The 25,413-nt window shown below is 48.5% G+C and overlaps 1 protein-coding gene across 1 annotated transcript in view; it reads left to right on the forward strand.

Annotated features, from left to right (window-relative positions):
- Positions 1-25,413, forward strand: part of KDM3A (lysine demethylase 3A) — a 331,646-nt gene that overhangs the window by 163,938 nt on the left and 142,295 nt on the right. Inside the window, exon 18 of the mRNA XM_069632181.1 lies at positions 5,566-5,823. Within this exon, the coding sequence (XP_069488282.1) occupies positions 5,566-5,823 (258 nt within the window). The remainder of the gene's footprint in view (positions 1-5,565; positions 5,824-25,413) is intronic.

Below are 25,413 nucleotides of genomic sequence, written 5' to 3' on the forward strand. Positions count from 1 at the left end.
GGTCAACAAGATGCTTGATCTCAGGGTAATAGTGCCACCTACCAGTCCGTGTTCTAGTCCAGTTGTGCTAGTACCAAAGGCAGGATCCAAGGAGTTGCGATTCTGTGTGGACTATATAGCCCTTAATGCAGTCACCACGACTGATGCCCATCGTTTACCTAGGACAGATGAGCTGGTGGACCAACTTGGTTAAGTACATTTGACCTTACCTCAGGCTATTGGCAAATAGCTCTGACAGACCATGCCAAGGAGAAAACAGCATTTCCCACCCCAGGAGGCCTCTACCAGTTTAAGGTTATGCCTTTTGGACTAAAGAATGCACCTGCTACATTCCAAAGGAATCATGTTCTGAATGGGATGGAGGACTTCTGCATGGCATACTTGATGACATTGCAGTGTTCTGCCCTAATTGGAATTAACATAATGACCACTTAGGATATGTATTGCAGGTTCTTGAGCAGGCTAATCTGACCATAAAGGCAAGCAAATGTCAAATTGGGCAGTGTAAAGTGGTCTGCTTTGGACATGAGGTAGGGGGAGGTGAAATAAGACCATTGTCTAGCAAAGTACAAGCTGTACAGGACTGGGCCACCCCTACTATTCCAACCCAAGTGAGAGCCTTTTCAGGTCTCACAGGTTACTATAGGAACTTCATTGAGAACTATGGGATCATAGCGTCTCCCTTGAATGTGATCTCCTCACCCAAATTCCCCAAGAAAGTCGGGTGGAATGAAGGGTGCACTAAGGCATTACTTAAAGCCCTTTGTCAAGCTCCAGTCTTAAGAGCTCCTGACTACAACCGATCCTTTATTGTACAGACAGATGATTCCAATACAGGTATAGGTGCAGTTCTGAGTCAGCTGGATGGGAAAGGCAGGGAACACCCAATCTGCTTAATCAGTAGGAAGCTGAAGGAACCTGAGACAAGGTGGGCAACTATAGAACGTGTTTTGCCATTATGTGGTCTTTGAAGAAGTTAAGACCATACTTGTATGGATCTGCTTTTGTGATTCAAACAGACCACCAACCCTTGAGATGGTTAATGCATATGAGGGGGGAGGGTGGGATCCTAAATTAAGATGGTCAATCAGCCTACAGGGGTTTCATTTTACCATTTAACACATGTCTGGGTGTAATCAACAAAATGCTGATGGTCTCTCCAGAAAGTATAATTTTGAGGACTTGATTTTCTTTTTACCTGGAGAGAGTGAGAGCTTTTTTCCCCACTCTCTCATATATTTAATGTGAGTTCTGAACTTTTTCCTTTTTGGTTATGGAGTCTGACAAACTCCAGAGTCATCATCTTTTACATTGTGACACACAGTACCTTCAGTGCAGTGGCACAGGGAAGTCTTAGAACTCAAAGGTTTAAATGCCCCCCCTTGGTAAAACTTTTTCCAAAAGCAGTGAAGTGAAATTGACTTCACTTACGTTTTGTAACTTTCTAGAGCCAGCACAAACTATCTTACCATAGGGTGCTGGAGGGTTAGTAGTATCCCCTTTGTTAGGCAAAGTTTGTACGCAGTACCCTTAGGATGCACTACAACAACTCTGACTACAGGTAATAGGAAACCCTACCTTTTGATACACGCTTGTACTACACAGTTTGGTAGGGTGTTGTATCTCGGATCAATGTCAGCTCTAGGGGAGTTAGAGATTCACAGTGACAAGTATTCAAATAAACGCTTACAAGGTTTCTTGAATGAACAGTTATTTATCAGTCACTTAGAGTAGGCCTTCTTCAGAAGGGAGCAATATAAAGTAACACTTAAATATACTTCAAAACAACACTCTTAATATTCTAAAATCAGTGAAGACCCTTTTGGGGTGGCCCACAGAAAACAACCTACACCCTCAGGTGACTTCAATAGCTAGGGTGCTGGGGACATTAATATCTTACTGTTTGCATTTAGAATACTGTTATAAGTTGGTAAAAGGAAAAGATTATTAGAACAAGAGACCACAAATATTCTTAAGCAGGAAATAATACGTTTGGATCCCCTAAGCAGAGTCATTCAGTATAACAGGCTAGGCCAAAGTCAATGGGCAAAAGTCTTCTATAGGATGAAGCCCCTGTGGTAGGTAAGTAGAAAAGTCCTTGCACAATGTTTTTGAAGTCTTTGAAGAAAAGAAGAATCAAATGTAGGGCCACATGCGGATTAGACTTGCGAGTAGTAGAAGATGCAAGCAACTCTACACAAGAGTTAAGTTCTCTGACTTTACAGTACCTTTTGCATTGAAGAAAAAGTGCAGCAGATGACTCCTGTTCCTGTGTAGCTCTACAGATCTCTGTTTCTGGGCCTCTGTCGTAGGAACAAGAGGGGGGGCTTCTGGGGACTCCTTCACTGCAATGGGACGGTCATCGCTCGCAACCGGCAATCTTTCCAACAAGTGGCACTTCGGTGTTTCAGCTCCTCTCGACTACCGCAAATAGCAATACAGCGGTTCCTGACTGTCGAGGTGGACTTTCCTTTCTTCTGGGGTCCCGCACTCTGTTGAGGGGGGGGGCTCAGGCTTGGTCAGTCCTGCTTCCTAAGAGTCCAGAGGATCTTCCTCGAGCTCTTGGCCAACTTAAAAGCAACGCACACAATCTAATGTTCCTCTCCCTGGCTATTCGGTTTCCAGCAGCAACTCTGTGGAAATTCAACCAGCTCTGACAGAAGGTCCAAGTAACTTACTTTGGAGTTGATTGGTCCCACCAACTCAAGAGGAGAAGTCGTCCTTGCAGGGGCTTCTCTGTCGATACGAATTTGGAGTTTCAGCACAGCAGCAGGCCTTCACTGGGCAAACCAATGGTACAGGAGTTGCAGCAGGCGTCCTCTTCAAGTTCTTCAGTTCCTTCATCCAGTGGTCGACTCTGCCTTCAAAGTCAAAAGCCTCGCCTTTTTTTCAGTTCTCTCCCATTCATTCCAGCTTAGCTGTCAGTCACCCAGCAGGGTGGCTGTCCTTGCTGGACAGTCAGCCGGCCAATTACTACAGAGTGCATTTGGGCCTCCTAGGAGACTAAGCACAGGGAGTTTCGGGCTCATCCCTCACTTCCTGGCCACCCCAGACACCCTGGAGTCTGAGGCGTGCTTTACTCGTGAATCCCGCCAAAGGCAAAGTGAACAATGCGACCAAACCTGGTTTGGCGCGCAGAGTAAATCTCAAGAACCACCTTTCCGCAAAGAAATGGCGAAAAAAGAAAATCTGGGCCATTTTGACAAAAATTGCACCCTTGGGTGCTTTACTGCAGCTGCGAACGCAGCCTGCAGTAAATGCACACCACAGTAGTTAAAACGAAACTACTGCCACCAGCCATTCAGTGAGAAAAGGGTAACCTACATTTTACAGCAGAAGCTAGACAAAGTGGATACTAGGTAACCCCTCCAGCACCCTAATGTAAGATAGTGTGTGCTGGGTCTATAAAGTTACAAATGTAAGTAAAATCAATTTCACTTCACTGCTCTGGAAAACAGTAGTTTATCCCAGAGAAGGTATTTAAACCTATGGGAATTCTGAAAGACTTCCCTGTGTCACTGCACTGAACGTACCTCTTACCTTACTGTAGAGTGTTTGCCACACGTCTATTCAGCTTGCGGCCCTACATTTGATTCTTTTCATCAGACACCCAAGAACTTGTGCAAAGACTTTTCCATTTACTTACCAGAAGTGCTTCATCCTATACAAGACTTTTGCCCATTGACTTTGGCTTAGCCTATTGAATTGTATGACTCTTCTTGGCGGATCCAAAAGTATTTGTCTGCTTAAGAATATTTGTGGTCTCTTGTTGTTCTAATAATCTTTGCCCTTTACCAACTTCTAAAAGTATTCTAAATACCAACAGTAGGATATTAATGCCCCCAGCACCCTAGTCATTGAACCCAGCTGTGGGTGTAGGTTGTCTGTGGGCCATCCCAAAAGGGTATTTACTAGTTTAGAAACTAAGAGTGTACAGTATTGAGTGTATTTGTGTTACTATTATATTGCTCCCTTCTGAAGAAGGCTTTTTCTAACTGACTGATAAATTAATAATTGTTTATGCAAGAAACATTGAGTGTAAGAGTTCATTTGAATACTTGTAACTGTAAATATCTGTATCTCCACTACAGCTCACATTGACCCCTCTTGAGATAAGCCTGGCTGCTCAGCATGCTACCAAAACTGTGTAGTACAAGCTTATACCAAAGGTTGGGTTTCCTATACCTGTAGTCCGAGTTGTGTGTAGTGGTCCCAGAGAGTACTGCATACAAACTTTGCCTAACAGTTTCACCATGATTTTTTCACAAGGCATTTTAGATGCACCCAAAGAACCTGAAAATCTCCCCCACAACCAATGGACAAACCTTCTAGCTAATCTATGTTTAGCACTGGAACCTAAAAAGCGCCCAAATGCAGTTGAGTCTGTTTGGTGCACGTAAGAAATGCTCTAAATCAAGATACATTACTTACCAGTAATCTTCCTGAAACTTGTATTTTCATTTTATTTGTTTTTTTTTGGTCTTGCACCCATCCATCCTTCACCATACATTGTATGAGGTTCTGTAGTAAACATGTAACACCCCTGTTGACTGTACCTTTAGTTTGCAGCAAACAATGTGTAATAATCCTGACTAACTACTAGATGTCAGGTAGTTTATTCTAAAATTGATACAAGATCAAGAAAGACAGTTACTGGTAAATAACCTTTTGTCCTAATGATATTTTATTTCTATCGCACTCATACACAAGTTTTTCAGAGCGCGACAAGGCAAGGGAGGGGAGCAGGGGAGAACAAAACAACAATCTTACTAGGCCCAGTGACATTGAGAACTCCCAAGTGCATGGCAGAGAGGGAGGGGAAAAGTGCATGGAAGGGGGGAGAAGTGTAGAGTGTGGAGCAAAGGAGAAATGGATTAATAAAAAATAATAAAGGCAACAAACCGCGGTAATGCAGCCAGCATTTGGCAAGTGCTTGGTATAAGGCAGCAGACAGGGTAGGTCTGATGAGTGCAGGAAGAAAAAGTGTGTGGGGGGGCTGAATGGGTAGTGCGGGAGGGTGGCAGGGTGGCCAGGTGAATGGTGCCAAGAGGGAACAGATCAGCAGAAGGTCATAGAAGTCCTAACAGCAGAGAAATTGTTAATCTGTATATGCCAGAGTGCAATGCAGGATTATTTTTTACTAATACTTGAAAGTTACTCTTTAGGACAAGACCTCACTCTGATCACCCCTAGTTTCACTAGAAAAATAGCAGGGGGCACGAGTTTGTCACAGTGCCCTCTCTCTGGAACTCCCTACCACCCAACATCAGAAACCAGCGTTCATACACAACCTTTTAAAAAAAAAACTGGTAAACTTGGCTGTTCAAAAAATACTAATGTCTTTGTCTGCATCCTCTGCTTTCTAATAATGTGCAAACGCTGTGATATCTCTGGGTCTGTGCTGTAATAAATGAAATAAATAAAATGATAAAAATGTCAGCTAGATGCGATTGTGATGATGCATTCAGCTCTAGCCATACATATTCTAGGTCTAGCATTGCCATTACTGACTTTGTAGCATGTAAATGTTGTATTTATTTGTAATTGCATTTTCTCTTCATCTAGTTGGATAGTGGCCTGAAGAGCACCCCAAAAATACTTGATGACATATTTGCATCGCTGGTGCAGAATAAACCAGTCACAGATGTTGCAAAAAGACCTGAAGGACTTGCAAAGAGACCGGAAGGACTAGTAATAAAGTCGAGCCTCATGGGCTTCGATACTCCTCACTACTGGCTCTGCGACAACCGATTATTGTGCCTGCAAGATCCCACACATAAGAACAACTGGAATGTTTTTCGGGAGTGTTGGAAGCAAGGACAGGTAAAAGTTGAGCAGTCCCACTGTCTTAGCCCTATGTTCATGTGTCGAGTGGTACTCCCTCAGAACTAGATAGCAGGGGTTCTACTTAATCTTGATTTAGCAATGGTAGTCCTCGTCCACTCTTTGGGACAGGAGGCAGTTCAAGATACAGTGTGTATTTTCTACATCTTTGTATGAACTCCTTTATTGATGGGGGGGGGTAAGTTAAAATGAGGTTCAGGTTTACAGGTATATAGACTTTTTTTGGAAAGAGTTCTAGGATTGTGAAATTACCTGTCGTCGGAGGGTCTGAATTCGCTTGGGTGTATGGGTTACAAAGGGTGGCTGTTGGTACATGGGGGACCTGTATACAGAAAACAGGAGTCTGTGTCTTGCAGAAATTAATGGGAGAAACTTGTGTCTTCTGATCTGCTGAGCGGGGTTCTTGTTCTGATGTTGCAGTACCCACAGTATTGAGTGTAATGTCAAAGAAATGCAGTGGGTCTTCAGTTTGACATGTTTGGCTCTTCCCAACCACCAGCATTCAGCAATTCGGATCCATGCACGGTTGAATGGAAATGGCAGTGGTTCATAATCTGAAACAGTGCAGTAATGGTTCCAGTGGTACTATAGATCTAATAAAGAGAAACTAGATGAGCTGGATTCAAGGGATCGATAGAAGGTAGAGCTGTCGAGCTCCACAGCCCTGCATTCCGATTCATTTCCTTCTACCTCACAGGGTTGTTTCAACCACAAGTTCATGTGAGCACACTGGTTTCACCAACTCTGACACATTTGCAGAAGAGATATGATAAATAGATTATTATTGGGACAGTTCTACTGAAGTCCAACTAAGGGTTTCACAAAACCATACAACTGAGACATTACAACATTCCACTTTTAGTAGAAGGCTGTACCACCTGAGTATGTTGTAGTGTAGACTGAGCAGCCAGGCTTATCTTAGGAGGGAGAGAGAGGGCTGTAGTTTGGTACAAGAAATTGTAGCATACACATGGTCGTAGGACGGCAAGAGGGCTGTAGTTTGGTGCAAAGAAATTGTAGCATAAATATGGTCCAAAGAAACACAAACACTGTGTTGTTAAAAAAAGAAAATGGGTTATTTAAATACAGGTAGGCCCGGATAAATATTGGGGTAAATAAGTACTATCTCATTATATATAAAAACAATTCTAAAAACCAACTCAATACTTAAGGGATACAACCCTAGTATAGCCTTATTAAGAATACAATAAGTGGTCAAGGTAAGTCAAACCTATTACACATTCAGAATGCAATCAGCTATTCTTGGGGAGTAAAACCGGTGGAATGTCGTTTTGGGGGCTGGGGAGAAAGTATTAGAAAATAAAATGGGCGACTCGTTCCCAATTCGTTATTTTGGAATTGGTTATTATGGTTTTAGTTATTTTGGATTTGTTAAAATCACATGTAACTGTAAAACAGGGTTATATATACTCTAAATACAGTCAGTATTTCAATAGTAGATCCTGTCAGTCATACAGTGACAATTGGTTATAGAATCACATTACAAATCAACCCTGTTACAAGTATTCCTTGCAACCTTACGTTTAAAACTTTGCTCAGAGTTGGTAAATCAACTCATACTATCTGGAGGGGCCTTAAGCTACTCAGTGACGAGCATCAACACACACACACCAACCCACATCAACTATTTTAGAATGCACTAAGCCATCGGGTACAGTAAAACCCTATTACACTTTTAAGAAAGACAGCAGTATTTCAAGGTAAGTAATGGAACTTGTGATTATTTTGGAAATGCTGTAAGCAGATTGATGGGGGGCACAGCCCAGTGTTAAAAGTATACTATTCTGAATAGTGAAACACAAAGTAATGGAAAAGTATGAACCTACAACTACATTTAGGATAACCTTCAGTTATACTAGTCTAGAAAGTTACAAAATGTAAGCGTTAGGCAAGATTGTATGCAGTAACCTTTGGGTGCACTACAACAACCCTGACCTCCTGGCAATAAGAAACCAACCTTTGGTATAAGTCTGTACTACACGGGTTGGTGGCGTGTTTAGCAGCCAGGTTTATCTCAAGAGTGGTCAATGTGAGCTGTAGGGGAGTTACACAGCGATTCACAGTGACAAGTATTCAAATAAAATCTTACAAACAAGGTTTCTTGAATAATTATTTATCAGTCCTTTAGAATAAGCCTACTTCCGAATGGAGAAATATAAAACCACACACAAATATACTTCAAAAATACACACTCCTAGTTATCTAAATCAGAAATTACCCTTTTGGGATGACAAACGGGCACTACCTACACCCTCAATAGCTAGAGTGCTGTTGGCATTTTTGTATCACTTGCATTTAGAATATTGTTGGGAGTAGTGGTAAAGAGTTCAGAATAAAACAAGTATTCACACAGTGATTCTTAAGAAGGTAAGTACTTTCAAAACAACCCCCCCCCCCAATGCAAAGTCAGTTAACCCTTTCCTTGAAGGAAGGCAAAACACATAAGCAGAAGAGAGATGAGTCATTCAGGGAGCCTAGGCCAGCCAATGATAAGTTAGCAAAAAAAAGTGAACTGAAGTACTTCTTGCAGGTAAGTAGAAAGGCTTTTCCTATGTTTAACAAGTCTTTGTAGAATAGAAGAAATCAAAGTAGGGCCACAAGCTGATTAGGCGTGTGAAGTAAAGAAGCTGACAGCAACTCTACACATGCAACCAAGCAAGTCTCCAATGAGGACAAGTGGCTACACAACAAGAGGTAAATTCTCTTAGACTGTACAGTACCTTCAGGTTGAAGAAAAAGTGCAGCAGATGACTTCTGTTCCTCTGCAGCTCTTCAGATCTTGCTGTTCTCCAGCATGGGGTCTGGCATGGATTCACATGCTCATGAATATTCCCCGTCAGACCGGGAATCCTTGGTATAGAAAAAATCAGTATCAGTTTCGTTTCTGATCTGTCTTTCTTAGTAGTAACCAATCACTGGTCTCTGGGTCATACTGCCCCAGCCAATGACTGCCCTCTCCATAAGCCCCGCCTCTGGCAGCCATCCTCAGATTTTTACTGCACGTTCAAGTGTTGGTAGTCCTCATGCTGTAGCTCTCTAGCTTTTTCTGCGTTTTTGCGCTTTTTCAGTAGATTTTTCTCATTTTTCGGTTAAATAGAGCCTCAAGCTCCACCGTTTCTACATCCAATCAACGGGGACCCGTTTTGGAGTTTTCTACGCCCCTCAAGGGTGAAGATTTCGTCAAGTTATGCTTTTGGAGTATTCCAGAAGTTCCGAGGCCTACCCCGGACATAGCCCAGGAGAAAGGAAGCTCGATGCCCGGGAAGCTGTTCAGAACCTGCCCTGGATGCCAGCTTCAGAATGTGTTCAAGGAGAACAAGCATTCGTTATGCCTCTACTGTCTCCATGAGGAAAAGACGCACACGGAGAAGGACTGTGCGTTTTGTGGGAACATGTCGGAGCGGACCATGAAGGATCGCTACCTCCATCTCGCCAACTGGCTGGAAGGGAAGAGCCCGTCAGGCGAGAAGAAAAAGAAGTCCGAGCGGTCTTCTAAGTCCTGTGAGGGTGCCCCGGTGACGGGGGCCCAACAAAAGTCCAAGCACCGCGAGTCCACGGGCACCGGGAGCGCCAAACAGACGGGCTCCTTGTCTGCCAGGCAGGGCGCATCCTCCCCGGCGCCATCAACCACGAGCCAACGCCCTGGCTCGTGTAAGAGGAAGTCCGAGAACCCGGCAAAGCTTCTGGAGAGGACCCAGTCGATCTCGAAGATTCTGGCAGAGGGGGAGCGAGGCTCGGACCCTCCCCCCAATGTGAAGGCCCCAGGCATACAGAAGGTGACGATGGCCTTAATTCACCCTGCTAAGACCTCGATTGAGGATGTCGCAGCGGCCCTGGCTCAGCCTGTGGAGGCTACGCCAGTGGAGGGGACCTCAGGATCCAGAGTCTCCCTGCAACCGCGGAGGGAGTCGTCTTTCAGGCCCATTGAGAAGACCCCCACAAAGTCCTCGTTGGAAAAGGAGGGGGAGGGGCAGATGGCCATCGTGGATACAGACACGACCTCTGAAGAAGGGCTCATCAAAGTCGTGGAGGAGGCCCAGCCCATCGGGAGGGATCCCGACGAGAGCGACGGTGTCGCCTACGAGGTTCGTCAAGAGCCCTCGCGCCTGTCGTTTCCGGTGCCGCAGGACACTTCAGCGGCCATTGTGTCAGCGATTCAGTCCTTACGCTCGGAGATAAGGACAAGGTTACCCCTCCCCCCGACAGAGGTACCTGAGCCAGACTCGACGGGGGAACCAAAGCTGGGACCTTCGGAAAGACCACCGCATAAGAGGACGCATCTGCCACCTCTCCCACCTCTGCGGCCTGCTCTGCCTTCCCCCCCTGGTCTACTACCCACGGGGATGATACGGACACGGCTACGACAGGTACAGATGACGAAGGAGGCGACGACGGGACGTGTCCCCTGTCGCCCCCTGCTCGGGCGTCCCCGCCCAACGAGATTGGATCCTTCCATGCCATGATCTCCAGGGCATCCGAGCTCTTCAGCTCTGCCCAGAAGAGAAGAAGGAAGGGTTTCTTTACCAACGTGCGTGGCTAAAAGGAAGACGGTCCTCGCCGTACCATTTCTTGATGCCATCTGAGATGAGGGGCTCGCCCTCCTCAAGAACCCTGCCACGGTGCCTGCAAAGAGGGACCGGTACAAGTAGTAGTACCGGGTCCCCGACGCCACCCCCTTGTGCCTTCGGGCACAACGTACCCCGGATTCAGTCGTCTTGGCGGCGGCAAAGAAGAAAGCTGGGGGGCATCGGCCTCAACATCAACTTCCCCGCCGGACGGCGAGGGCAGGAAGCTGGACACGATGGGACAACGGGTCATCTCATCCGCAGCGACGACTATCAAGGCGGCCAACGCCCTGGCTATCGTAGCCCGCTACGACAGGGAGTTGTGGTTCAAAATCGCCCCTCTGTTGAACCTGCCGGACGCCAAAAGGGCTGAGGCCCTTGAAATCTTACAGGAAGGTGAGATTGCTTCGGACCACGCCATCACGGTGGTAAAAGACATCGCCGACACCGGTTTCCGTCAGTTGGGCAATGGCGTTTGCCTGAGACGACGAGGATGGCTCAAGGCAACGGATTTCCGCCAGGACGTACAAACCAAGGTTTTGGACATGCCCTTAGACGGGAACAACCTGTTTGGGAAGGTGGTTGATGAGTCCCTTTAGGCCATCAAGATAGACACAGATACTGCCCGGGCACTGGGAGTGCTCCAACAACGACGCCCGCCCTTTCGGAGCTCCGGAGGCAGACAAGGTGCCTCCAAGGTATCCGGCAGTGGCTCCTCGACGTACCGCCAAGCGGCAAGATCTTCATCTCAGGAAGCCTACAGGGGACGCGGCAAGTCAGGTGGTGCCCGTCGTCATCGACAGGGAGGTCAAGGAGGCAAGGCAGCCTCCAAACAAGAACCGGGCCCCCGCCGAAGCACCCCGGTGGGAGGCCGGCTGGCAAGGTTCGTCAGCGTGTGGGAGTCCATCTCCACCGACCGTTGGGTGCTGGACGCCCTGGCCCAAGGGCACGCCCTTGTGTTCCAGAAGAAGTGCCTCGCTTTCCACCCATGGCCAGGAAGGAAAATCACGTTCGTCAACTACTGTTGGAAGTAAGGGCGATGCTCAAAGGTGCCATCGAGCTCGTCCCAAAGAGGCTTCGGGGCTCCGGAGTTTACTCAAGGTACTTCCTCGTAAAAAAGAAGACGGGAGGATGGCGTCCCATCCTGGACCTGCGACGACTGAACAAGTACATCAAGGCACAGAAGTTCCGGATGGTCACCCTCCTGCACGTGCTGTGACAGCTGGAGGAGGGCGATTTCCTGTCGTCGTTGGACTTGGAGGATGCATACTTCCACATCCCCATTCTAAAAAGACACCGAAAGTTCCTCAGGTTCGTGGTCCAAGCGTGGCACTACCAGTTCAAGGCCCTCCCGTTCGGATTGAAGTTGGCACCCAGGGTGTTCACCAAGTGCCTCGCACCAGTGGCGGCGCGGCTGCGCCTGCAGGGGATCCACGTCTACCCCTACCTGGACGACTGGCTCATCCGTGCAAGGAAAAGGGAGATTGCCGTGGAGTACACTGCGAAGACTGTCCAGCTGCTCACAGACCTGGGGTTCTCCATCAACTTTCCAAAAATCCCACCTGGTCCTGTCGCAAGTCGCCCTGTTGCTGGGAGTCGATCTCAACACAGTGGCACGGCTGGCCTCGCCGTCGGAGGAAAAGACCAGGACCATACTGGGCAAGGTGCAGCGTCTGCTGGCCATGGTAAGATCTATCAAGTCCCTCCTCGGGATGATGTCCTCCTGCATTTATCTGGTGCACGTTTGCAGACTTCGGATGCGCCCCTTACAAGAGTTCCTCGAAGCCCGCTGGGTCCAGTCGACGGGCAGCTTCGAGGACAGGATCCCACTCAACGAGACGTTCCGTCAGGCGATCCGGTGGTGGGGTACCCGCTCTCATCTGTAGGCGGGCACGGACTTTCAGACCCCAGCTCACCAGGTGACGGTGACGACGGATTCCTCCCTGGAAGGTTGGGGAGCGCACTCTGGAGATCTTCACGCGAGAGGCCTTTGGCTCCCGGAGGAGAAGCCACTCCACATAAACATCTTGGAGGTCCACGCAGTATTCTGGGACCTCACGTCTTTTCTTCCTTCCCTCAAGGGTAAGGTGGTGGTGAGGATCTTCACCGACAACACCACCACGATGTTCTATATCCGGAAGCAGGGCGGAACCATATCCCCTGCTCTATCCAAGGAAGCCCAGGATCTGTGGCATTGGGCCGTCGCCCAAGGGATGTTTCCGGTGCCTTTTCATCTGGCAGGAATAAAAAACACCATTGCCGACTCGCTCAGCAGAGAGCTGCGCTCGTGCCACGAGTGGGAACTACGCCAGGATCAAGTGGATTGACTCTTCCGACGATGGGGCGAACCCCAGATCGATCTCTTTGCGATGGCGACGAACTCCAAGTGCTGGAGGTTCACCACCAGATTCCCCCAGCCGAGGAGCATGGGCGATGCTTTCTCGTTCCCCTGGGACGGCCTATTCCTTTATGCGTTCCCTCCGCTGCCGTTGCTGCTCCGGCTCATCAACCAGCTCGTGGTCCCGGTGCAGGATAATCCTTGTCGCACCCGTGCGGCCGAGACAGATCTGGTTCTCGGACCTTCTGGACTAGTCAGCGTCCACACCAGTCAAGCTGCCAACGGACGCGGATCTTCTCTCCAGAGAAGGAGGCACCATTCTTCACCACAACCCAGAGTCGCTGAACTTGCAGGCCTGGCTCCTGCACCACTAGAGTTTGGAGGGTCCGACATCCCAGCCGACTGCAGAGAGGTTCTTGCAAAGGCCAGGGCGTCCTCAACTCAAGTGCTACGGACATAAATGGAAGAGGTTCTGTCTGGTGCCGTGCACAGAAGATTAACCCTCTGCGGATTACGGCCCTGCAAGTATTGCCGTACCTCCTGTCAATGGCCAAGGCTGGACTAGCTCATGCTTCCATCAAGATACATCTGGCCGCCATCTCACGATACACCAGAACTACGGGACAGGTGTCCTTGTGGTCTCATCATCTGGTGAAGGTATTTATGAAAGGATTGTTCCGATCATTCCCGCTGGGGAAGGCCCCAGCCTCGGCGTGGGAGCTCAACGTGGTGCTGACCAGGCTCATGGGGGGAGGGGGGCCCATTTGAGCCTATGCATTTGGCACCATTGAAGTTTCTGTCGTGGAAGACGACATTTCTCGTGGCCATCACTTCCGCACGACGAGTGGGAGAGATCCAGGCCCTATCTTGCAAGCCACCATACTTGACGTTTCACGACACGAGGGTGGTGCTGAGGACGCACCCCTGCTTCATACCCAAGGTGCCGTCGGACTTCCACCTCAACGAAACCTTGGTGTTGCCAGTTTCCTTCCCGTCGCCTTTGTCGCCGGCTGAGAGGACTCTGCACTCGCTGGACGTAGCTAGAGCGCTGAAGTTCTACATGGACCGCACAAAGCGTTTTCAGTGAGGAAAGGGTAACATAAACATGTTACATGAGAAGCTAGACAAAGGGGATACTAAGTAACCCCTCCAGCACCCTATTGTAAGATGGTGTGTGCTGGGTCTTGAAAGTTACAAAGGTAAGTAAATTCAATTTTACTTTACTGCTCTGGGAAACAGAAGTTCATCCCAGAGAAGGTATTTAAACCGTTGGGATATCTGAAAGACTTCCCTGTATCACTGCACTGAAGGTGTTGTGTGACACAATATAAAAGATGATGCCTATTGAGTTTGTCAGACGCCACAACCAAAAGAAACACTGAGTACAAAATCACATTAAAATAGAGGAGTGTGAAAAATGGTCTCGCTCTCTCCAGGTTAAAAAAAAAATAATAATCAAGTCCTCAAATCGAGCAAAGTTGCTGGGGGGTCTCTCAGGTAGAGGGAATTAGCACATTTCTAACAGTAAAGTCAATTGCACTTCACTGCTCTTGGAAAGAGTAGTTTCACCAAGAGAAGGTATTGAAATGTAAGACTTCCCTGTGCCACTGCACTGAAGGTGCTGTGTGTCACCATGTATAAGAGGGTCCCTATGGAGTTTGTTAGACTCCAAAGTTAAAAAACACAGAGAATAAATCACATTAAAGTTACATGAGGGATAAAAAAATCCTAAAGTCCAGCAAAAAGAGCTGGGAGTCTCTAAGGTAGAAGGGAATTAACACATTTCTGAGAATTCTTCATAACGGGGAGTAAGAACTAATGTTGTAATAAACTAGTCCAGTTTTTCAGATCACTGGAACAAAGACAAAGTTAAACAAAAACTCTCTAACTTATTTTAGGATGGCACAAGGCAGACCAAGGTTAGTAAAACCCACAATACATTTATTAATAATTGCACACTGCTAATAAAGGTAAGTAAGGCCTAAAGCAGACTTCTTCTAAAGAGGCTATACAGCAAGTTAGGGGAAGCAAACCCAGTTGGGGCGCGTATTCATTCATTTTCTAATAGAAATAGTGAAGTGAAGCCAACAGCATTTCTTTTGGGGAAGAGGAGCAACCAAGTCACTGGCAAGTAAATTTTGCCCTGTATACTTTTAAGAATGGCAAAACCTAGTCAAAGGAAAAAAGAACTCTTGTAACTCCTTTTACAAGTAAGTACTTTTAAAAGCTTGATTATACTTTCCCAATACCAAATCCTTTTCTTGCCCAGTTCTTTCCTTGCCTATTGCAGGAGTTCTCTCAGAGGCAGAAGACCTATTGCAGGAGTTCTCTCAGAGGCAGAAGAGGGACCCTAGTGGTCTAGGTGCCAGCTGTATGCTTATGCTGGTAGTGGTAGGGTTCATTTGCAGGGAAAGTCAGAGTTCCTGAGGCAGTCTCTTCAAAACAAGGATTTCATTTTTGAGTTAGTTAGGGTCTGGGGACTCCAGAGAAGACACCCTAGATGAATTACAGCAGTGGTCCTGGGTCAACTGGATGAGAGGAGCCCCCCCCCCCCCCCCAAATGACATAAAATTGCCCCAAAAGCTACACAGGAATCACACAAGGCTTAGGATAAAGTAATACCCCAGCCAACACAGTACCTGAGCACAGAAGAGGTGTTTACAGCAGGACGGTCCGGATCTGCAGCCAAAAACCTGGTCGATTTTAATTTCTTGTCATGAAGACTAAAGATGGGACACTGAAAGGGATTGTGCAGCAGTGATCGACTGGAAGGCTCCAGACAAGATTTTCTTCATGGCTATGTGGTTTTGTCACTCTTTTCAGAAGCCAGGAGCAGACTGAATATCGCCGGTTGGATTATCTTTACTAATCTAGTCCATCACTCTGGTGCGAGGACTCAAATAGTCTCTCGGGAGAGCCCGGAGAAGGCACCAAGTTTCAGGTGAATTCGGAATATGCACTGCACAATGGCTTGAGGTCCCAGGGTATTGGGGTTATTGCAGCCCTGCAAGGTCGCAGCCCGATGTGGGATGGCTCAAAATGTAGGTCTTCTTGATTCAACTGGATCTCACCAGGCTCTGGGCCGGGGTCATCGTTTTGGAGACCCTAGGTTGATTGGAAGGAAGGGTTATAGCGGGCACTCATTTCGCTGGAAAGCACTACAGCCATCTTTTCATCTTCGGTTTCAGCTCCGGTGGTTGACTGGTCTGCAGCTTCCAGGTTCAGAGTTTTTATCAGGAACTACAGCACAACTTCTGCATTTTCCAAGGGGCGGGCTGGCTGTCCAATCAGGACAGCCAGCCCTCCACTGGAAGTTGGTTCCTTTCAGGCAAGGTGAAGGACAAAGGGCAGCAGTTTTGGACTCCTCCCTGCTTTCCTGCCTTCTCAGACACTTATGGAGCCTTGCCGGGGAATAAGCGGATTCCTGTCAAAGACAAAACTCACACGGAGGTCATTCCTGCCTAGAATGGCAGGGGTAGACCTTAAATTACAAGCAAGAAAGTAAGAAATGGCAAAAGGATCCATCATTTTAGAAAAATGGTGGCCTTTCTGTGCATTCCTGAAGCTAAATTAGTTATAAAGGTTAAACCACTGCCACATGCATACATGTGAATTTGCAATTGTAACAAAATTTCTGATGTTTGTTAATCTGCTTAGAATCACATGCTGTGCATAGGTCCGACATCCAGTGGTCACTGCGGAGTATTGCATTTTGTTTTTTGTAGTCGAAAAGGGGACGTCGACAAGGCGTGTCTGTAACACTATCCCTATAGTGACATGCGGTGTACCCACAATCCCTCACGCGTCGAGGTCCTCATTGTTTTTTTCCGCCCAGCTTTTGGTCGCCTTTATGCGGAGCTCCTCGAGAGACATTGCAAAACTTACTTCCTGGACCTTGGTCCTGACTTATTACATTAACACATAGATCCATCCCCTCGATGTAGCTGCAAAGCTGTTTCTCCGCCGAACAAGATCTTCGACGGAGGAGATCCTTCGGCGCTGCCCAACACGTGGCCTGGCCTCGCCGGCCAACATACAGTAGGGAGAGTGGGGCTGGAACTATCTTGTTTCTCTTCGAGAATGATAACAAAATATTAACAGGTAAGGAAGAAAGGGGATACATTGATTCCCCCCAGCACTCCACATAAGGTGGGGGTATGCTGGCTCACTTATATAAAATGTAAAGGGGGATGAAAATCTTGCTTTACTACTTGGGGACTGTAGTTCACCCAAGTATGTGAAAGGGAAAATAACAGGGGAGCCTATCGGGGCAACCCAGCCTACCCCAGACAATCTGGAGCCAGAGGCGGGTTTCGCTCCTGAAGCCCGCCAAAGGCGAATGAACAAAGAGACCAAACCTGGTTTGGTGCACAGAGGAAAACTCTAGAAGCACCTTTCCACAAAGACATGGCGAAAAACAAATATGGAGACCATTTTAGCAAGGCTGTCTGGACAATATTTTGAAAAAGATGGCTGTTCATTCGCCTTTGGCGGGATTCAAGAGTGAAGACCGCCTCTGGCTCTTGAGAGTATGGGGTAGGCAGGAAGTGTGGGAGGTGCGTGAAACGCCCTGTGCGAAGTCTCCTAGGAGCCCTAAATGCACTGCGTGATGATTGGCTGGCTGACTGTCTGGCTAGGACGTCCACCCTGCTGGCTGAGTGGCAGCTAGGCTGGAATGAATGGGAGAGAACTGAATAAAAGTCGAGTCTCTTGGCTTTGAAGGCAGAGTCAACCACTGGAACGAAGCGACCGAAGAAGAACTTGGAGGACAGCTGCTGCAACTCCTGGACCGTTGGTTTGCCCGGTGAAGCCCTGCTGCAGGTGCAAATCGCCAAACTCACCTCGACAGAGAAGCCCTGCAAGGACGACTTCTCTTTTGGGTTGGTAGGACAAATCAACTCCAAGTAAGCCACCTGGACACCCATCTCGGAGCTGGTTGCGTTTCCTCAGTGTCCTTACAAAGCTGGTAAACTGGCAATTCTTCGATTCGGGTAGCTATCTTCAAGCACACAAGCTTGTGTCTTTCTCCCTGGTTATTCGATTTCCTGCAGCACTCTGAGGAAAATACAACCAGCTCCGAGAATGGTGTCCAGGTGGCTTAAGAGTTGATTGGTCCAGTAGTTGCAGCAGCCGTCCTCTTCCAGCTAGTCTTCGGTTTGTTGGTTCCATTGATCGACTCTGCCTTCCAAGCCAGGAGACTTGCCTTTTTAAACTGTTTCCTCCCAATCATTCCAGCCTTCCTGCCACTCACCCAGCAGGGTGGCTGTCCTTGCCGGGCGGTCAGCCAGCCAATCACACTAGAGTAAATGTGGGTCTCCTAGCAGACTAAGCACACAGGGAGTTTCGGGCACTTCCCTCACTTCCTGTCCGCCCCCCCCCCTCCAGACATTCAGGCGCCAGAGGCGGTCTTCAGTCCTGAAGCCCGCCAAAGGCATAGAAACAAAGGGACCAAACCTGGTTTGGCGCACACTTTAGAAGGACCTTTCCAAACAGAAATGGTGAAAAAAGAAGACCGGGACCGGTTTAAACAAAGGGGGCTTAGGCGCCAACTTGAAAAACATGGCTTTCGAGATGTTTAGCTGCTGGTGTTTGCGGTCAGGAAAATAAAATCATGGTAGTTTGTTGTAAAACCACTGCCACCAGCCATTTCGATAGAAAAGGGCAGCATTTGACTGCTACACAAGTTTCTAGACAAAGAGGATACTAGGTAACCCCTCCAGCACTTTATTATAAGGTAGGGTGTGCTGGGTCTACGAAATTAAAAAGGCTTAAGTCAATTTAACTTTACGTTTTCTGGGAAACAGTAGTTTATCCCAGAGAAGGTACATAAACCTTCGGACAGCCTAAAAAGCTTCCCAGTGTCACCGCACTGAGGGTGCTGTGTGACGCACATGAAAAGATGATGCCTATGAAGTTATCTAAAACCCCATAATCAAAGAACACACAAGTAAAACACATATGAGGGTGGGGGAAAAAAGGCTCACTCACTCCAGGTAAAAAAAAAGGTCCAAAATCCAGCAAAGTTGCTCTAAGGTGAAGGGAATTGGCACATTTATGAGAATTCTCCCAAACACACACTTTGCTGCATGTGAGTCCTTTCTCGCTTTTGACTACCTTCTCCAGCCTCCTGAGGGGCTGGTCACTTCTAGGGCTTATCAGCCAGGCTCCATGTGAAAACAGCAGACACTGCAACACAGCGGCAACACACGAGTGTGTGGGTTTGTTATTTTGCTTTTTATTTTATTTTCAATCTCTGTTTTAAAAGTAAACTTAGTTACTCTTATGTCCCATCCTCTTTCCTATATACTGTATAGGGGCATCGCTCGCGAGGGATGGGAGACGGAACCTTTTAGCCTGAAAAAAAAATCTTCTCCCCCTTTACATTTAGAGGCAAGGAGGAGCTACTTCTGCTAAGACCCCCCCCTGCTCTACCTCGGGCTAAGGAAGGCCCACATACTCTGCCAAACCTGCAAGGCTTTCCTGGAAGGCCCTGGCTGAAGATGGTGTGTCGTGGGTCCTCCTCGTCCGTGTCCACCAGGCTCGGGGGTCCGGAGCTGGTGGAGGAATGCTGGGCACTGTGGGCTGCGGAGTGGAGACCGGAGCCGGTGGCTGCTGCAGAGGCTGGTGTGGAACTGCCCGTACTGTGTGAGGCAGGGAAGCTGGACTGGAATCGAAGGAGCCGGCTGGGGCAGCGGTGTCTGCGCTGGGGCCTGTGGCACGTGAGCCATCGGAGGAATGACTATGGGTGCCAGTGGGGTGACCTGAGGGAGCATGCCCCTGATGGCATCCCAGAGGATGGTCCAGGAAACCTGGCCTGCGCTGCTGATGGATAAACTGTAGGCCACGCACCTGGCTGACACCGGTCCCGCCTTGTGACTCTTTTCTCCACCGCAAGAGGGGGTATTGGATGAGCGGCCATTTTGTCTTGGGCGGTGACCATTTTGACGAGCTGTGTGCCATGTGCCGAAGTCATGGTGCCTGGCTTGCTGGAACCAGCCCTGTCCAAGACGCTTGGTGATGGAACAGGCCTATCCCTCTCCTCAGACAGTGACCTGGAAGGCATATTGCCCTCTGCATTGCTGCCGGTAGTGCTGCGTAAAGGCGCCCCCTCGGGCATGATGCCGGTACTAGGTCGTTGCCCCTCAGGAGTAACCCTGGTAAAAGAACCTTATGGTCCCTCAGCATTGACACCGGACGGATCCAGAGACCCCTTGGCGCTGAGGCCGGTAGCTGGACTAGCCTTGGTACGTGTCCCGGTACTGGGGCATTGCCCCTCTGGAGTAATCCTGGTATTTCAGGCCGAGACCTGATGGGTGTTTCGCCCTCGGCGGATCTGCCGGTAGTACTGCATATAGGCGCGCCCTCGGACATGTTGACGGTACTTGGGCGTGGCCCCTCGGGTTAAGACCTGGTAAAAGAACCTTCCGGTCCCTCGTCACTGTCACCGGGAGGATCCAATGACCCCTCGGCCTAGTGGCCAGTAGCTGACAGCCTTGGTACTTTTGCTGGTATAAGTACCTGTGCGGTTCCTCGAACGCGGGCGAGTCCTTGGAAGGAGCCTCCCTTGCGGGGTGTGCTGGAAAAGAGTGGCCCTAACTTGGGCCTGGAAGAGATCCCTCCACCTGGCTAGTCTGTCTTCAGAGACCTCGAAAGCGCGTACACGCGGTCCAAGCTCACCACATGGTCCGGGCCAAGGCAAGGTACTCAGAGGGTGTGGGGGTCTGAAGTTGGAAAGAGCCCCTCGCAGGAGGACACTTGCTGAACCCTGTCGACATGCACCGTGACGCCTGAGGACTGAGTACCTGAGTGGCAGAAGAGAAGAAGTATCCGCGTGTGGAATTACATGGCCGAAGCCAAACCCAGGAGCACTGGTGAATTTGGCCCGTTCCAGTCAACGCGTCAATGGGGAGTGGCGCTGGGGGGGTGGAGTCAGGCGAGCGCAGGTTTATAGTCATAGTTTTGAATCAAAAGATTCGCAAACAATAGTCATGGATTGGTTTCAATTGAAATTCACTTTTACATGTTAAAAGTAGCATTTCAACTAACGTTGAAACGATAGGTGGAGCTGTCCAGTGCTGTAATTGCAGCACTGGACAGCTCCATTTAACGTTTCAAGGTTTCAGTGTATATTGTGGGGGTGGTTCACCACTGCTAGCCCCCCCAAACCCCACGCTACCCTCCCTCCCTCCCACCCTAACCCAAGCCCCAACCCTAACCCAAGTTTCGAAAAGGAAAACTTAGGAATTTTTTTTCAAACAAATGGTCATCGAAAGTATGGCACTCCCCTCAGCCCACCCCCACCCCACCAAAAAAACAAATTGACTTTCGAAACATTTGTATTTGAAAAAATGACTGGACACCGTGAGCGCATGCTCCCAGGGCCGCACCCCTGTGTGCCTCCAAATATAAAGGGGCAGAAGACCCTTTTTCTGGTGGAAAAAGGTACCGTCTCCCGTCCCTCACGAGGGACGCCCCTCTACAGTATGGAGGAAAGGGGACTATGGACTAAGAGTACGTTGGTCACTACGGGAGTAACTGATAATATTTTTTGTTTCCTTTCAGGTCCTACTGCGCCGGGCAGCTGACTGGATGCCATAGTTGTTCTCCGAACCATAGCATTTTTATTCCTACCATCTATTTTGTTTTGCATTCTGTTTTTTTTTTTTTTTGTTTCCTTGTATGTCGTTCTTTTCGGCTTCAAGTTTGCCTGGACTTGTGTAAATTGGTGTTTTTGCCAGGGTCTACATTTCCCAGCGCTCTTCACTTTCATACCAGCACAATTTGCTGCATGTCGGTACCTTCTCGCTTTCGCCTACCTTCTCCAACCTCCTGAGGGGCTGGTCTATACAATTCAAGGATTTCCCTATTTAAGGGCCCTCGCCGGAAGGGCAGAAACTGAGCGCAGCAACTGAGCGCAGCCCAAAGTCAGGTCAAAGTCCATCCAGTCTGCGCACAGTGTGCTCTGGACACATCATTCTGGTAAGCACCATAGGTCTCGCAGCAAGCTACTCACCTTAACGCCGGTAGGTACAGTATTTCCTTTGGGTTGGCAGGAAACTAGGCATGAATAATTTCTTGCCCCCTCACCCCTGTTTGCATGTCTTAAGGCATGCTCCCTTGTGGCATATAGGTTGGAGATGCTCTCCCTATTGGAGGATCACTGCCCAGATCTGGGATTTGTTGCAGTGACTTGGTTCACGGATGCCACAGGTCCTGATGCAATACAATACAATACAAATGCTACCTCTGGGTTACGCCTTGCTAAAAGTTGACCGGGGAGCTTAATGCGCAGGAGGGGGGGTTGCAGTGATATACAAAGCGCAATATGAGTGAAAGTTGTTACAAACCCCCATAGAATACCTAGTGGTAAGATTGGTGGAAATTGCGTCCTGGGTTTGTTCCGCCCCCTCTTTGTGATCTACAAGAGATCACCCCCTCTTTGTGATCTACAGTATGCAAACATTGAAAGTGGCATTCCTATGCGGTCAGCCAGAAAAAAGGCAGAGGCACTTTTTTCGGACTTCGATTTAACGAACAAGTTGGAGCTAATTAAGATAGTCGCCCTTAGATCCCATTCCACTGAGACGGTTTGTTTAAAGCAGCGCCTATGGAGTTTTATGACAAACTGGCTGCTGCAGTAAATTAGTCTCTGCAGTGGGGCGTAGTTCCATCTAAGCTTAAAGAGGCTTTAGTTATTCCATTGCTGAAAAAGCCATCACTTGATCCTCTGATTTTGGCTATCTATTGGCCTATTTCACTCTTACCCTTTCCTGTGAAGGTTCTGGAAACAGTAGTGACCCCCCAATTGAGAACTTGCTTGGTAAGGTAAGACATCTTAGATAGCTTCCAAATGGGCTTTCGCCCCTTGATGGGAACCGAATCAGTTGTGGTATCGGTATTGGATGATCTTATCATGATCAGGGATGAGAGCGGCACGACAGGTCTCATTCTTTTGGACCTGTCTGCAGCTTTCGATACCATTGATCATGGAATATTAATGGCGAGGCTAGAGGAGGCAGGATTTGCTGGGGCAGCACTGAATTGGTTTCATGCTTTCTTGACCTCTCGCTCACAGATAGCTTCCCTTCACCCCTACCGCTCCTCTGCGGTTTCGATCACCTGCAGTGTTCTGCAGGGTTCGGCTTTTTCTCCCCTGCTTTTCATTTTATATATTCGCCCTTTGCTGATCTTGATTCATCTGTTTGGTTTTAGAGTCTTCTCATCTGCAGATGACACAGCGATGCTGTTTAGATTGGAAACTTAAGCAGGGTGTGATGTAAGAGAAGCTAAAAAAACTGCCTGGAAGCCGTCCGAGTCTGGATGGAGTCAAATTGGCTCAAGTTGAATGGCAGGAAGACAGAGACTGATATTGGCCTGCATCATTGGGCCCGTTACCTAAACCTTCCAAGACAGTTCATAATTTTGTGTAAATCTTTTCAGATTCCCTGTCTATGGAGGCGCAGGTTAACTGTGTATGATGCAGGCTTTGTTAAGCTCAAACAGCTAAAAGTCCTCCCGTTTATTTCAGATAAATGTCATGCTCAAGTAGTGGTAGCTTGTGTTAATGGGAGTCTGGGTTATTGTAATGCTGTTTACCTGGCACAGCCTGCCTTTCATATGCAGCGCCTGCAGGTGCTACAAAACACAGCAGTGTGTTTGGTTACCCGCTTGCCAGCCAGAGCAGGAGTAACAAAGGCTAGACAATCTCTCCATTGGCTTCCGGTAAAAGCTTGGGTACAGTTTAAGGCGCTTTGCATACCCTTACGTCCCGTCCCCTTTCCTCCATACTGTATGGACGTCCCTCGCGAGGGACTGGAGACTGAACCTTTTTCACCAGAAAAATCTTCTTCCCCTTTATTTGTATTTAAATTTCTGATGTTTGTTTATCTGCTTAGAATCACATGCTGTGCATATGGTCTGACATCCAGTGGTACTGCATCTTGTCTTTCGAGAATCTAAAGGGGACCTTGACATAGGCGTGCCTGTAACACTATCCCTACGTGACGTATAGTGTACCCAAAATCCCTCACGCTTCGAGATTGTTTTTTTCCAGCCAGCAAACTGGTCGCCTTGATGCAGAGCTCGTCAAAGACTTTGCTTATTGTCCCATTGAGCTTTGGTCGAATAATTACTTAAAATATCCATATCACCCTATCCGTCCCTTGTTTCGACGGCTGTTACTGACCTCCGCCGAAGACCTTCAAGAACTCGACCGACGGTGATCCAGTCGACGCTGCCGACCATGTGACTGGGCCTTCCACCGGCCTATACAGTAGGGAGTGTGGGGTCTGGGTGGACATTTTTATACAAATTGAGAATCCCTTTCCCTTTCCTTCCTCTTCCCCCTTCGGTCACTCTACCCATCCTCAGCTATGGAGAGGACTCCATTTAGGTTTTGCCCTAATTGTAGGAGGAAATTCCCTTGGAATGATGGGCACAGACGGTGTAACCGGTGCTTGCCGCTCGATCACAAGGAGGAAGGATGCGTGGCTTGTATGCTCCTCCGTCCTAAGACATTAAAGGAGCGTAGAGTCAAGCGGTGGGCGGGCAACTGTATGTCGAAGGCCGAATTTTCTCCCGCTGCAGCAGCCATGTGACGACGGCGAGAGTGACGATCATACCCCCGAACCGGAGGTTGTTGACATTTCGATGGAACGCACGCGTTCCGCATCGTCAGTCCCCGGCCTCACTAAGCACGGTTTAGGCACTGCTATGGGGAAGTCGCACCCCGGCGACAAAGACGAACATGTACAAAACACACAACCCCAAGTCAATCTTAGGCCAGGTCGAAGAAGACTTCAGTGCCAACGGGTACACCGGAAGCTCCGGCGGCACCCCCCAACCGTCATGATCAGCAGCCGTCCCTGCAGCTGCAATTGCGCCTACCGACCGGGCAATCGAAAGCAAGTTGCGCTACACCCAATATATCCGGTTCCGCCGAGATGCATCGCAAGAAGGCATCCGCCGACGAGAGGGTCCTGTTCTGCCGAAGAAGGCGGTCGCAGAAGACCAGGCCCCGGCACCGCCGAAAAAGGCAACCGTTGAGGACAAGGCCCCGACACCGGCGAAGAGGACCCCCTCGCAGGCGGAGGACATTGCTGGAAGCTTAGCCAGGATTGTCGCCACCGATTCTCAGAAGCGGCAGGCCGGGGATGCGCCGAGGCCCACGGAAAGGGTCCGTCTAGGTCAAAGAAGGGCCTAAGGGGGGGGTACCGGAACCCACCCATAAGTCTGAAGGTGAAGCACAGAGATGTCTCTGCTCTGTCGGTGCCCCAGGAGGAGTTCTCTGAGGGCGAAGGACTATTCTCGACGATGAGGGAAAAATCTCCATGTTTTTCGACGGATGAACACGATTTTTCCACCTCCTACACAGTCTAGGTTCTCGGTTTGGACTAGAGAAGTTTGAGAACTGTATGGAAAGGCTGGATGGGTTTGTTTCCCATTCAGAACCACCCACACCAAGGAGGCCAAGGGATGAGAGCCTTGTGGACCCCAAAGCTAAGTTTCCAAGACTTGAGGATATATACAATTACGACCTAACGGAGGATGACATTCATGCTGATACCCAGGATGAGGAATTCATCAACCCTGAGGACATGCATGAGCCCATAGAGGGCTGGGAAGAAAGCCCAGATGTGGGTGACC

Source organism: Ambystoma mexicanum, chromosome 6q (assembly GCF_040938575.1).
Source record: "Ambystoma mexicanum isolate Mex_15411 chromosome 6q, UKY_AmexF1_1, whole genome shotgun sequence".
Classification (NCBI taxonomy): domain Eukaryota; kingdom Metazoa; phylum Chordata; class Amphibia; order Caudata; family Ambystomatidae; genus Ambystoma; species Ambystoma mexicanum.